The sequence below is a fragment of the Silene latifolia genome, chromosome 2, assembly GCF_048544455.1.
Source record: "Silene latifolia isolate original U9 population chromosome 2, ASM4854445v1, whole genome shotgun sequence".
In the NCBI taxonomy this organism is placed as follows: domain Eukaryota; kingdom Viridiplantae; phylum Streptophyta; class Magnoliopsida; order Caryophyllales; family Caryophyllaceae; genus Silene; species Silene latifolia.
This window is the reverse complement of record NC_133527.1, coordinates 48,339,804-48,354,505: the sequence shown is the minus strand read 5'-3', so window position 1 is coordinate 48,354,505 and position 14,702 is coordinate 48,339,804. Positions and strand designations below refer to the sequence as shown.

Genomic DNA, 14,702 nt, shown 5'->3' with positions numbered 1-14,702 from the left:
CAGTGCATTGGAGGATGGAAAGAGTGAAGCCATATTGCACGAGTATTTGGCCATATCATTCTTAAATAAGAGTCAAAAGAAAGTTTTCCTTCCAAATCTTGTCAATGATGAAAAGATTCTATAGTTTGGTCTAAAGGAGGGAAATTGAATCCTCCCATTTCCCTCCCCTTCCATTTCCCTCCTTCCATATATTTGTAACCAAACAATGGAAATTGAACCCCTCTTTTTCACTTCCCTCCGCTTCCCCCCAATTCTCTCAATCTAAACACGCCCTAAGAGTTCTCTATAAAAACAAAATATCCCTAGATGATTCTAGGTAACAACATACATAAATACATAATTCTATGCTATTCTAAAACATACTAAAAAAAGTCACAAACTTCAACACTTTATTAGATGGGTATGTACTCCATACCACCGAACCATATTTTATGATTTCGGTTAAAAATCTACACACACTCAAACTATGGGATGATCACTTGTATTATGAACTTAAAGCATCAAAGGGTCAAGCTAAACGAAGGTTGGCCCTGTCTTCCTTGATCCGTTCTCTTGGCAGACTCCTGTTAAGAACCCGCACAGTTTATATAGGTGTCAAGTGTCAACACAAACACATCCAAAACAATAGGTACTCCCAAGAGTTGGCTCTGATATGCAAAAAGCAGTCCAAACTTACCATGAAATTATTATATGACACAGTTCATCTAGTCTCTACCGCTGCAAACTGCAAAGTTTAATAGAGTATAAGATTATGAAAAGAGAAAAAACGACGAGTTAGATATGATTTCAGAAGAGTAGTACTCCAATCGAAAATTAGTTAGTGAGCCATTTTGGGTCATTTGCAAACAACCTCTTTGTAGTCGGGGTGGCACCTGCTGGTAGTAGTGGTGCTGGTGTGTCTTTGAAGAGTTTGTGGGGTGTGTGGGGAGGATGACTAGGGCTGGAGATGGGTGGGGAGGTTGTCGGATGTTGCTGGTTCTGACAACGGGATTACAGTAGCGTGTAGATGGTGGTGGATTCGGTTTGAAGAGACATGAATTTAACATAAAAGATTGGGAAGAGTTTTTTTTTTTGTATGGAGTCTTAGAGGGTGTTTGGTTCAATTGAAAAAGGTATGAGGTATGGGTTTAGAATGAGCTAAATCCATACCATATGTTTGGTTGGCAAATGTAAGGGTTAGAATGAGCTAAACCCGTACCATGAGGTATGAGTTTCTCATACCAAGGAGGGGGGTGGGTATGAGATTAAGCAAAAATGTGAAAAAAAAAAATGGCATAATGTAAATCAAATCTTCTATATGCTTATTTGATTAAATTTTTATTTTCATGATTTTATAACAATTAAAATTTTCAATTTAAAATATTTTATTTTACTGATTTTAACTTATAGAATTGAAATAAACGCAATTAAGTTCCAGCCCTATACCCCTCAGGTATGATTCCTGATTCCAAACCCATACCCATGCACGAAACAAACGCCCCCTTACTACTTAGATCTAATAACGAGATACTGTAAAAATAAGCAGCATTGACAAACAAAAAGCTAAGCAATGATGAAAAGACAAGACTAATCAACTGAAGATAAATCTAACATTATAAGCCAAAGTATGGTAAAGATTTGAGAACATACATAGAGCAATTAAACTGGTGAAGCAGCTTATCCTGCAATGTTGGCCGTTTCCCTTTCTTTGAACGATTAGAGGGTTAGTAAAACAATGCTTACAATTTGGACAATATAACTCGTATCCATTTTCCTCCAGGATTTTCCCAAGAGTTTCTGGCTCGAATTCTGCAACATAGCATTCCTTGCTTAGTTTCAAATACCAAAGCGACCAAGGCATGTTGCTGTTGCGATGAGGAGCAGGAGGGGGGGGGGGGGGGGGGGGGGGGCTCAAATGCACACAAATAACGTTGGTTTTATATCAAATTTGTATTTTTCAAAATACAATCAGGCAAATTGTTGGATTTTAAAGACGGCAGAGTGCAAAGAAGTGTAAGTTAAAGATAATGGTGCAATTCGCTTGTTGTCTCTTATGTACAAGGCACACTTTTTAAACCAAAGTTTTCTGTGAGTCCAATTCTTACTTGCTGCATACCATGTGTTTATAAGTCAAAAATAATCAGACATACATGTTTTCTTACCTTTTTGGTAGTTGGAATACCATTGTGATTCGTCCTGAACTTTAGTTTCTACAGCAGTGTGCATATTGTAATTGCTATTAGTACCTTCAGTTCCATTACTTGCGCTTTTCAGATTCACATTATCTAAGCCTGCATTTCAACCATCGAGTATGAAAAGCTGTACTTGTCATAGTGGCTGAGCTACTCAATAACTTTTGGGATCGTAAAACCCACAAGTTTTGGTGCAACATTATGATCATGTTAATGTTTCTTCGGTAAATACAAGAGTATAAATTGCTTGATAGCAAATAAAATATCATGTAGAAGACCTACAGCTAGAGGTGGCAACGTGTATCAGTCTGGCCGGCTTTCGGTTGGGTTTAAACAGGTCGAGTCACATTTGGTTCAGGTTTTGTTGAGTTAACATCTCATATGACGAGTCAGGTTCAGTTGGGGTCCATTTTAGTGTTAAGGTAAGGTCATGTCACATTATATCAGCTCTAATTAGAGTAAATAGCTATACCACTAATTGTAAACGGTGAACACTAAAACGAGGACCTAAACTGTCAATTGTTGGCTAGTTGGCCACATAGAGCAGCTAACTTGACTTTTGAAGGTTGTGATGCTTACTCTTCCCTATGATATTCTGAGTTCCAAAATCTTCAGTGTGCATTTGTGTAATTGTATCTTGTTCGTCATCGTCAAAGCTTCCACATTCTATCACTTCAGCTTCACTTTTTAAGCTAGCAGTTGTACAAAATGAAGAATTTCCTTCTGATTCATCACCATCTCTTTTGTTGTCTTCTAAATGCAACCCTGCAAGTTGGCGTGTTTTTGTATTTTGATATTTCAGTGATTATATGGTCAAATTATAAGCATCAATAAATCCTAGGAGCATATTATGTGCCTGAATTCTCTATATAAGGAGTGTGATTTCCGGAAACAGCTTGTTAAAAGATTTATATCAACATTTTGTTCAAATATTCAGATTCAAGCATGGCAAAATTCAGATTTATATCAACATTCTATTATACTCTGCACTTTTCACCATCCTAAAAATTACAGAAACAATATAGCCAATGGGCCAGATTTATTCTCGTGTAATACAACATAACCTGTTTGAACATGTATATTAATATGTTTTTGTATGTGTAATGTGTGTACAGCATACCTTGTTCGTCCGTAGAGTTTCTGCCTGTCATGTCCAAAGAATCGTATTTGGCACTAGGGTAACTAGCAGTCTTTGCGTCTTCAGCTCCATTGTATTCGTCTTTGATGTCCCCTACAAATAAAGAATAAACAACCAAATTTCAATTCATTTCAGTACATCTTCTAGCACCTTGATAATTTAAGGTTTGACAAATGTTCAGTGACAATTGACAAACTATATTTATTTATTAAAAAAAAAAAAAAAAAAAAAAAACGTCTATTTACGCGTTTCATACTTGTGTAGGGACCAGGCTATGTGCTCCACGTCGTTCCAACTTCCAATTTTATCAGAAATCCCCGAAGGAAGGGGGACAGAAATAAAATATCTAGTTGGGTGAAACTTGTAGGCATTTTCTTAATCTTTTCATAACTACTGGTTATTGAATTCAGCCTTACACGCAAAAGAATTGAACAAAAATAAGCACTGTACAACAATAACTAATCAACAAAGGTAAACCGTTGAGCTCACTGCCGCCTACCTTGTTCATTGCTGAAGTCTACAAGTCTCTTATCTTGGAATACATTCTCAAGATTGGAGTCAACAATAGGAGCATGGTAAGCAAATTCAGGCTCATCATCCTTGCGTTCGCTGTATTCTGAATGCAAAGCTGCATATTTCAGTTGATCTAAAATTCAGGGACAACTTCATTTCAGCATCCCAGTGACTACAGTCTATGATGGGTATGGGGGCAAGTGTCGAAACTTTTACTCTTGCTTCCGAAGAAACCATAATGATAAAATTCAATACCAGTGGCTAGATCCTAACACTGAAATCTTATTATCTTAAAGTTGCAGAAAGGTATATTAAAATCATTAGAAGAAATGTCAACATTTTCTCTGGCCACGAAAGTAAAATTTGCAACAAAAGAAGCATATAAGAATCATTGATGTCACAAAAATACAGCATTCAAGCTCATTGCCTAAAGATGGTCTTTTGTCTTGGGTTTCACCCTCATCAAGATTGGAGTCCACAATAGGAGCAGTGTTGGCAACTTTAGATTCATCATCTTCGCTTTCGATATTTTCTGAATGTAAATCTGCATTTTTCAGGGAGAGGAGCAACTTAACATTTAACAAAGTGGGATAGATGTACTAAACCCTCACTAGTTTCACGTTATGAATTCAAAGAGTTAAGGTCTATTTATGTAAAATTTGGTTCAAATTCACTTCAAAGAAACAAGAAATCATCATAAATCAGTCGCCAAATCCTTTAAATTCTTAGTGAATCACATTATCACAATTTTCGACTCTTCTGAAATCTGTATACATGCTCCTACCTGTTGGTTGGATATCCCTGCTGCTGACAATCTCATTATAAATTCCTGTCTCACAGTCATCAATGGAGTTCTCCACTTCATTTTGTTGGCATTCAACTGAAACACAAGAATCAACATTACTACTTGAATTTGAGTTTTGTAAATCGTCAGCCTCACCCTCATGCCAACCTACAGATGTCACAGTCATAATCGTACATTTTATAAAATTCCAGTCTTAAATAGATACTGTTCAATTCTTATACTCCCTCCATTCAACTCCACACTACCATTATCTATTTTGTACACTATTCATAATTAAGCATTCAATTTGATTTTTCTCCCAATATATAAGTGAAAATATATTCATGTGGGATCTTATTTTATTCGTCGTTACGAGTACATTAAAAATGTCTAACTTTTATATTTTTTGCAAATACGTAGCTAACGATATTTAGCGCGTAAAAGACGCGTTGGCAAACGTGAAAAAAGAAAGTGGTAGTGTGGAGTTGAATGGAGGGAGTATTAAAACGAATGTTAAGAACATCCTCAACCATGGAGAAAAAAGTCTCCGTGGGTAGGATGGAGGACAACAAATCTCCATAGCACTTACATCTATGGAGATTTTCTCCATAGGGATGGAGAATGGCTATTTACTCCATGAAACGGAAAATTGAAGAGGGAAGATGGAGAGGTAGGTGGGTCCCATGCTGGAGACACATGCTTTTTTTTCTTTTTCTTTTTTGCTTTTGTCAAGTTAAAGAGACATCAAATCATACCCATTTTAATTTGCATTTTAGCCGTTATTTGCCTCATTTGGATCCCACTATGGAGAAAAAATGGTATCCATGGATGTGGATGTTTTTTCTTATCAGAGAAAATAGAATGGAGAAAATGATGTGGAGTATAGGAGTCCCACCCATGGAGAGAAATGGTCTCCATGGTTGAGGATGCTTTAACTGCCATACTCCTCATTTATCACTCTCCATATTGAAATCAAATAGAACATATGCTGAACAGTAGCAATTTCCACAGTGCCTCAAGGGCTACGACAGATGGTGGGAGGAGGTGGATCAGATGTATGCAGTTTACCCCCAATGCTCCAATGCTGACAAATAACAACACGGAGAGACTATTTATTCTGAATGACCCATGATAACAAAAAAAAAAAAAAAAAATGTTTTATAATTGCATTATTCGACTGCTACCCTCATAGTCCTTGCCAAAAATTTCACGTTTTCCAGTGAGCATGATGTTCTCTATTTTCTTCCCTTTCTTCAATTACATAAATCCCTTGAATTATGTTCTCTTTCACATGAGTAAAATACACAACCTAAACCACAGGCATTTATATTCATCCACAAAGTGGGGGCAAAACAGGTTGGATGTAGAGATCTATACCCTTGTACTGATTCGACACAGAGAGGTTGTTTTAGGTGACTCACAATAGCAGTTCACTAAGGAGATCTATACCCTTCACCTGTACATCTCCAGCATGAAATTCTGCGATTATACTCTAGGTTTAAACTAATCCATTTTTGCCTTATGCTACTTTAATATATCATGCCAGATGCGCAAAAGAAGGAAATCACACACACAAAATACATGTTATACCATAACTCAAGTACCTTGTTCACTGCTAATATTTTCAGACAACAGGCCGCCTTCGTCATCTAAGTCTCCATCATCTTCGAATTCACCATCATTAGTAGGCACATCTACATATATTCAAATGATTTAAATTTTAGAGTTCAGACACTGGTGGGATACACATGAGCTAATCCAGGGAAAGGTGTTCGTGAAATCGGGAATCACACATAAAACAGGTCTTCGCCACTCACAGGCCACAAGGAGGAGAGATTTCCCAAGTCATCATCAATCTTCCCAAGTCCAAATAGGTGTTGTCCTCAAATTAATTGACAATTGGAGTAACTATTTGATTTCTCAAGACATTATCAATCTTCCTTTGATCAATGGCGGGTACCATGTGCATTAATATAGAACAATTTATATATTCTGTACATCTTTACTCATGTGACTTCATATATTTTAAGGTTTTAAGGTTTCAGAGTGATGGTTCTGGATTATGATGGAATAAAGCAAAATGACTCACTAAAGTGGTTGCGCTTCTTTATATTGCGAAGCGGCAGTCTTTCGAAGCGGTTCTCAACGTAATTTTCATCTTGGGTCATTCGGAGATAGTCTCTTTGTGTTGCCAACACATGGGTAATGCAGCGTACATACGACCTCTCCCCTACCCCGCAACTTTTGGGAGCCATTGAGGCATTGGATAATGTCGTTTTGTAAGGTTTCAGAGTGAGATTTATGATGGAATTTTAAAGCTCAACTTAACATTTGAACTCCTTCAACATTAAGTTGTAAGTTACCACAGGATAGTCTTGTCAAAAACTCCTTAAACTCCAAGAAATTGCAACAAGTACAACAAAGAAGCAAAAATATAAAAAAAATAAAATAAAAAGGTGGATACCTTCAATTTGGTGTAACGGCTCCACATCAGAACGTTCATATCTTTTTCTAACCATAGTAGGAACATGCTTGAGAGCTACAGGTCGGTACATGGGCAAGGGAGGAGGAGAGCATCTACCCTGTAATTTGCATCTATCTTCCTCAATGCTTTTCTTTGAAGCCTGTGTCTTGTATACTACAACATTGAGTTCTCTTCTTAGTTTCAAAACGCACATCGACAAATAAAGGGACGAGGGCCCAGTGCAATGAGGGGGATGGAGCCCGCCTTATGCACATGAGCCACATTGTTTCTTGAATAAAATTTGTATTTTTCAGAATGATCTTTTGAGCAAATGATATTTAGTAGTGCCATTTTTTCAATGAAGCCAAGTACTCATTATTGTTTGGTTTTAAATCATTATGGAATAGAACAGCATGGCTCACTAAGCTAGCTTCACATCCTTTTATTGTGAAGTGATCCTCATTCGATACAATTTAACGCGCTTTTCATCAAGGGTAGTGCTGTTATTATTGGATTATCAGAGGGATAATGTGCAAAGACATAAAATCACTAATCTAGCGCCTCATGAAGCCGTGCACCTAAGCAGTGTTGAGGCACGCTTTTTGAAAACCAAGATTTTCTTATAAGTCTCATTTCTTCTAGCTGTACGAATTGTTCTTACGAATCAGAATACTTGGAAAAACAGGTTTTCCTACCTTGTTCGTGGCCATAGTACTAATTCAATATTCCATTTTAGAGTGGGGTTGAGGTCTGGTCAGATTTTATGGGTTTACCTATAGCTAGCTATGCCACTAATCATAAAAGTTAAACACTACGAAAAGGGCCTAAATTAGCAAAAAAAAAAAAAAAAAAAAAAAAAAAAAAAAATTGAAGTCCTGAAACTTTGAAAAAGTTGGCTACTTTACCCATATCTTGTTTGTCGTCGAAACTTCCACGTCCCATCTCTTCAGCTAAGCTGTTTAAGCTAACAATTGCACAGAATGGAGAATTTCCTTCTGATAAATGACGCACTCTTTTGTTTTCCTCTGAACTCGGTCCTGCGTGTTTGCGAATTAGTGTATTTTCAATTTTCAATATTTAAAAGATTAGATCAGGCAGAGAGATAAAGGATATACTAAAAGCATCGATAAAGCCCAAGAACAAATGTGCTAAACTTTCCTTATATAAAGAGTATGATTTCAGAAAACAGTCAAGATGTATGTAAGAAGTTTCTTCAAATATTTAGGCTCACGAGATCAAATTTGCCCCAAGCCAAGTCCAATGTCGTGCTTGGGATCAAATGTCAAACCATAATGGAACTTTTATCGAGAATCGAAACTACCAAGTTCTACCTTACAGTGCATGTAAGAAAGAGAGTTTAGTGAGACGTTTTGATTTACACATCATATTTTAAAGTCAAAACAGTAGTGACACTTCATTCCAATGAAAAATAATGTAGCATAGACGCCTAAAAACAAGTTAACGTGGATTTTACAAAAGACTGTTGAATATACATGCAGTGTGTATACAACATACCCTGTTCATTCACTGAAATTCCTTCTATCATGTCAAAGCCTTTATCTATGATTCCAGTATAACTAGCAGACTCTGCACCTTCAGGTCCATTATATTCATCTTTGCTGTTCCCTACAAAGGAACCAACAAATTTCAATCTATTTTGGTACATCTTATAGCACCTTAATGATTATTTTAAGGTTCAGAAATGTACCGAGATACAAACTCTTATCTATTTAAAAAAAAGAACATCTAGGGGGTGAAACTGGTATACATTTCTTAGTTTTACCAGCAAAGGCATCATTGCATAACTTGAAGTTACAAATTCATCCTTACACATATATTGCATCACAACGAATTTGTTTCAAAGTGACCCATAATTACAACAATTCAGATACTCAATACCATACAGAGCAATTTCTAAGGCTAGATTTTAACATTTTATCTATCATTTTATCAATTATGCAAAAAAGGGTATATTGTAAAATGTAAACACTAAAATAAGTGCGAGCGATTTTTTTGGAAGCAAAGTTGTTCTTGTATCAAAATTGAACAAAAACAAGTAGTGTAAAACAATAATTAATCCAACAAAAAAACAGCATCAAAAGTGCATTGCCTACCTTCTTCAGTGTTAAAGTCTACAAGTGTTTTATCTTGCATTCCATTTTCATGATTGAATTCCACCATAGGAACATGGTTGAAAAGTTTGGGCACATCATTGTCGCTTTCACTGTTTTCTGAATGCAATGCTGCAAATTTCAGATCATCTATTAATTTCAGGAGCGAAGCAACTTAATAACATTATCCCAGTGATTACCATCTATGATGTGCAGGGAGCCAAGTATATGCAACCTTACTTTGCTGATGGAAACAAGAAGAGGTTTGTTTTTTTGTTTCAAAATGAAATATGATCAAAACTAGTCAGATACATGTGACTAAATCCTAAATTTAGATTATACTCCTTACCATTTTAATTTTACAATAGGGTAAACTGTAAACACTTGGCAAAAGCAAGTTTATTGGGTAACAAACGTATAACTTGAAACAAAACAGAACAAAAAAGAAGTATAAGAGAGTTATTATTATTGTAGCAAAATACGGCATTCACCTTAGTTGCTTACCTTGTTCATTGCTGAGAAATGCAAGTCTTTTGTGTGTGGTTTCATGATCATCCTCATCAAGATTGGAATCCACAACCGGAGCATGGTTGGCAACTTTAGGCCAATCATCTTTTATTTTGGTATCTTTTGAGTCCAACTCTATATTTTAGGGAAGCGCAAAAGCAAATAAGCACTCAGTGAAGTGGGAAATATATAAACCCCTCACTGACATTCACATCATAAATTCCGAAGAACTTGGCTGTATTTATGTGCAACTTGGCTCAAATTCACTTCAAAGAAAGAAGGCATTTATCATATCACTCATTCAATCCAAATAATTATGTCGGAAAACTTAAAGGCGGCAAGGTTTGAACCCTAGCGTAGTTGACATTAGGTTAGAAATATTCACCAATCAAGCATTAAACCAAGGGCTAATTGATAATTTAGATACTAAAATAGCCCATAAATGAACTGAAAAGACCAGCAGGGGCTTGACCCCACCCATTAGTTCTGAAATTCGCCATTGCTCTTACCTGTTGGTTTGATGCTCCTAGTGCCTACACGTTCACAATAAGCTCCTGACTCACAGTAATCAGCAGAGTTCTCCTCTCCATTGAGTTGGGATTCAACTGAAATACCGTCATCTACTTCGCTGCTCGGATTTGAGTCTTGTAAATCATCATCCTCACTCTGACGCCAACCTAGAGAAGTGGAGATGTCAGAGACTTAAGAGTCATAATCATACTTGTTAGTAAAATTCCAGTTTCTGTGATGTTCAAGCCCTAAGCAAGGAAAATAACGTTAAATATGATACTCCCTCGTATATCAAACCTCATATCCAACATCAGATGCATCATATGTTGAACCATTTCCACAGTGCCTCAAGGAGTCAAGGGCTCTCACAGATGGAAAAGTAAGGGGGTCGGATATATGCAGGCTTACCGCTTACCCTTATGTATATTATTAAACAGGTTTTTTTTTTCAAACGACTCATAATGAAAATGAGTTAAATGACGTTCATAATTTCATGGAATGACTAAAACTTCGCAATAAAATTAAGCGGACGGTTTAATATATAAATCTGTTTGCAGATGACCCGTAATGAACATATGCTGAGGCATTTCAAAAAATGAACAGAATAAAAAAAAATGTTGTAAAATGTAGTTCTCCTGTAAGGCTGAAATACTTCTGCTTTTGCAAAACCCCAGAAAAATCCTTTGTTTCTAACAACAAACAATAAATCTTGTACTTTTTCCAGTGTCTTTCAATTTCTATTTAGTGCTCCGTGATTAATCCTCACAACATTGCTGGGTTTTTCGAGTCCATTTTCGAGTGTTGTACCTTTGACAGGAGCGTCGATAATGCATGAAGAATGCTTCATGTCTGATCCATCGCAATCATCGTCCTCTAAAGCGGAACCTGCATATTGGTGTGTACTCTTTCAGTTTTTTAGGTTAAATTTTTCAAGAAATCATTTGAGTATTGGAAGCATGAGCAATTCAGCATGGTATACTCTATTTTCTTCTGTTATTCAGTAACATAAATGTTTTGCATTGTCTTCTCTTTCAATAAATACAATACACAGTTATGTACCTTGTTCACAGCTACTATTTTCAGATCTCAGATTGTCTTCATTATTAATGGAATCCAAGTCTCCATCATCTTCACCATCATTTTTAGGCTCATCTACAATAATCCAATTGGTTCATACTCACGAACAACTTAAGAACTTCAATGCAGGGGAATAAAGGTATATACATAAATTGTACGTTTGTATTCATATAGGCCTGCCACTTGAACTACTGATAATTATTGTGGGGTAATGGAACTCAAAACAAAGAAAAAATAAGAAGAAAGGAAAAGGGTGGTGGTAGGAAACCTTTACTCTCATACATACCTAGAGGAGTGGATAAATTCACCAGGCCATTATTATCTATTTAAACTCCTCTCTTCATCCATCATCAGCACCTTGTATTTGCATTTTATTTTCCCTCCATTACCTCAGTAACAATTACTCTCGATCCAAACAAACTCGATGACTTAAAATGCAGTTAAGTTATAAGTTTCTGGTATCAGATGTATAATGGAATTCCAGAACTTGGACTCAAACCTATGAATTCTGGCCACATCTAATTGTAAGTAACAGTAGGATAGTCTTACCCAAACTCACCTTCCTAGTCCCTAACCTATGAAAAGCTAGAAGAAAGATGTGCATACCTTCAATTTGGTCTAATTTATCCGTATCAAAATGTTCATATTTTCTTCTAACCATAGTGGGAACATGATGGAGAACTACAGGATGGTACATGGGCAAGGGAGGAGGTGCAGGCCGCCCAGTTACCATATTAGGAGCATGGTCTGCAACTTTAGGCTCATCATCCTCGTTTTCGCTGTATTTAGAATGCAAGGCTGCATATATCAGATAATATATTAATTTCACAGCGGGAGAAACTTTATACGACCTCCATCCCATTTATATTTTCCCCTTTTGACTTTGATGGTTGACTTTGACTATAAGTAAATGTCTAGATACGATGACAGAAATATCCAATAGTTCTTTGAACACAAAAGTAAAACTTCAAGAAAACTGGAGAAAAAGAAGCATAAGAGCATTATTAGTGTTACCAAAAACAAACCATTTAAGTTCATCGCCCACCTTGTTCATTGCTGAAAGATGCAAGTCTTTTATGTTTGGGTTCATGACTTTCATCCTCATGAGGATTTGAGTCCATTATAAGAGCATAGTTGGCACCATTAGAGCCATCATCTTTGCTTTTGCTATTTTCTGAATCCAAATCTGCATATTTCAGGCAAAGAAATTCTTAGTTAATACGACAGTTTTCAGACCAAATCACGTAGCCTCAACTCTTCTAAGATATCCATAAATCTATATACCTGTTTGTCCGGTGCTTCCGTTGCTGATGCTTTCACTATAAGTTCTGGTGACACAGTCATCAGTGGAGTTCCCCAATCTACTGTGGTGGCCTCCAACTGAAACACTAGCATCCATTTCACCACTTAGATTATAATCTTGTTGACTATCATCCTGACTCTGGCATGAACCTACATATGACATTCATAATCGTATATCAAGCGTGTATATTATTTTAAAAAAGATAAATATATGTGTATGAAGTTCTTGTGCAATCCTGTATATCGCTCTTCAATTCCCAACCTCAAATGTAATATTGCTGAAGTGAAATTTTGTTCTCCTGAACCTTAAAGTACTAAACCCCCAATAAGTTTGTTTTCTAAACCAATAAGTAACAAATCGAGTTCCCTTAAATAGAGTGACTTCTGATATGTATTCCTCAAATGGAACATTATATTTGAATTATGATGGTACTAAACTCAATTCTAACTGATGTTAATAAAATCAATCCTGACTGGTGGTAAAAACACAATTTCCTTAATTTATCCTAGAAACACAAGTTTCGTAAACTTGCTACATGTTGACCAACTATAATAATTTACTAAAACCTTACTCTATAGTTGCATAGTGCATACCCTGATCATCGCTGAGATTTTCCAGTCCATTGTCAAGTGTTTGATGTTTGACATCAGTGTCTGCAATGAATTCCAGATGCTCCATCTCTGATCTATCGCAACCATCATCTTCTGAGACAGAACCTACATATTTTATCAGCAGCTTTTTCAGTTATTTATGTTAAAACTCACCAAGATTAGGTTATTTTGGGTAGCATGAGCGATTCAGCGTAATATACTCTACTATCCTTTGTTATTCAATTACATAATGTTCTCTTTCACATAAGTGAAATGCACAATTTCAACTTTCACAAGCTAAACCATTATTTATGTTCGTGCCTCACCCCCAACCAAATAACAATGCTCGATAAATGAATTTACCTTGATGATGAGTGGTAAGAATGTTTGGGGATGTTGGAGCATCTGGGTCGATAGAATCCAAGTCTCCGTCATTTTGGAATTGGGCATCATTTGAAGGCGTATCTAATGTACATGTATTGGATTAAACATTAATTTTGTTTATAAATTATAACAGGTCTGAGTCCTCCCCCCATTGGCTATCTAACCAAGAATTATGCATTTTGTGGCGGATCTAAATCCAGCACAACCTCAATTAATTTTGTCAATTTATTAACTGCTGCTATAAAGAAGCAACAAGAGAGATTACCTTGAGGTTGAGGTTGAGGTTGGTCCAAGATCAAGTCATCAACAACATTAAGACGATCATATTTTCTCCTAACCATGGTAGGAACATGTTTGAGAACAACAGGTTGGTACATGGGCAATGGAGCTGGGGCCCGCCACTCTGAACTCATCTTCAACCTCTTTTTTTCTACTTACCCTATCAACCTGAAGAGATTGATTGATTTATTGATTTATTGATTTATTGATTTTCAGAAGTTAGTTACTAAGCTCACAATGCTCATACATACTGTATATAATACATGAACAAAATGAGTTGCCTTATTTATTTATGTATGTAAAATAAATACATGTCGAAATGCTAGGGAGTAGATCATGTTACACGGATTTGCAATTGATTTTGTATTGACTTTAATTCATTCATTAATCATTATTATATTATTATGCCAAAACTCAATAAATGTGTGCATTCACATTTCCCAACCTCTAATACCCATGTGCCCTTTATCAACCAACCTTTCAATTATTGCATCCAACACACACATGACACACCCCCCTTCTTCTCTCTCTTTTGCACTTAAAATTTCAATTTTTTTTACTTCAGTTCAATTTAGCTCATTTTTTCACAAATTAACTTTTACTCTTCTTTTCAGTTGAAAAGAACAGAACATAAGCCATATTCTTTTGGACTGAAACTAATCTGATCTGAACTCAACTGAACTTATAAGATCTCGAATCAATCAACTTATAAGATCGATCTCAATCAATCGAACTTATAGAATCAATCAATCAACTTATAGGATCGAATCAATCAATCAACTTATAGGATCAAGTGAACTTAAATTAAGGCCTGTTCTTTTGAACTTAATTTCGATTCTAATCGATTCGATTGATTGATTGATTCATTCGA

The 14,702-nt window shown here is 36.1% G+C and overlaps 1 protein-coding gene across 14 annotated transcripts; it reads right to left on the bottom strand.

The window, feature by feature from the left end:
* Positions 1–286: 286 nt before the first annotated feature.
* On the bottom strand, positions 287–14,253 carry LOC141642712 (uncharacterized). Of its 14 annotated transcripts, none has more exons than XM_074451589.1 (24): positions 13,818–14,217; positions 13,532–13,633; positions 13,172–13,294; positions 12,560–12,727; positions 12,321–12,461; positions 11,882–12,073; positions 11,258–11,350; positions 11,006–11,083; positions 10,198–10,365; positions 9,686–9,823; positions 9,185–9,313; positions 8,586–8,696; positions 7,976–8,107; positions 7,071–7,244; positions 6,211–6,300; positions 4,607–4,702; positions 4,250–4,366; positions 3,809–3,937; positions 3,292–3,402; positions 2,751–2,936; positions 2,142–2,270; positions 1,630–1,788; positions 677–724; positions 287–563 (listed from the first exon to the last, which is right to left on the bottom strand). In XM_074451589.1, exons 1-23 carry the CDS (start codon positions 13,963–13,965, stop codon positions 705–707), a joined length of 2,934 nt encoding a protein of 977 aa, XP_074307690.1. In that variant the 5' UTR covers positions 13,966–14,217; the 3' UTR covers positions 287–563; positions 677–704. The 14 variants fall into 14 exon arrangements, with proteins under 14 accessions (XP_074307690.1, XP_074307689.1, XP_074307691.1 ...); XM_074451588.1 differs by having other exon boundaries at positions 4,607–4,774; positions 13,818–14,205; XM_074451590.1 differs by lacking the exon at positions 13,532–13,633 and having other exon boundaries at positions 4,607–4,774; positions 13,818–14,253.
* Between the last annotated feature and the right edge of the window lie 449 nt (positions 14,254–14,702).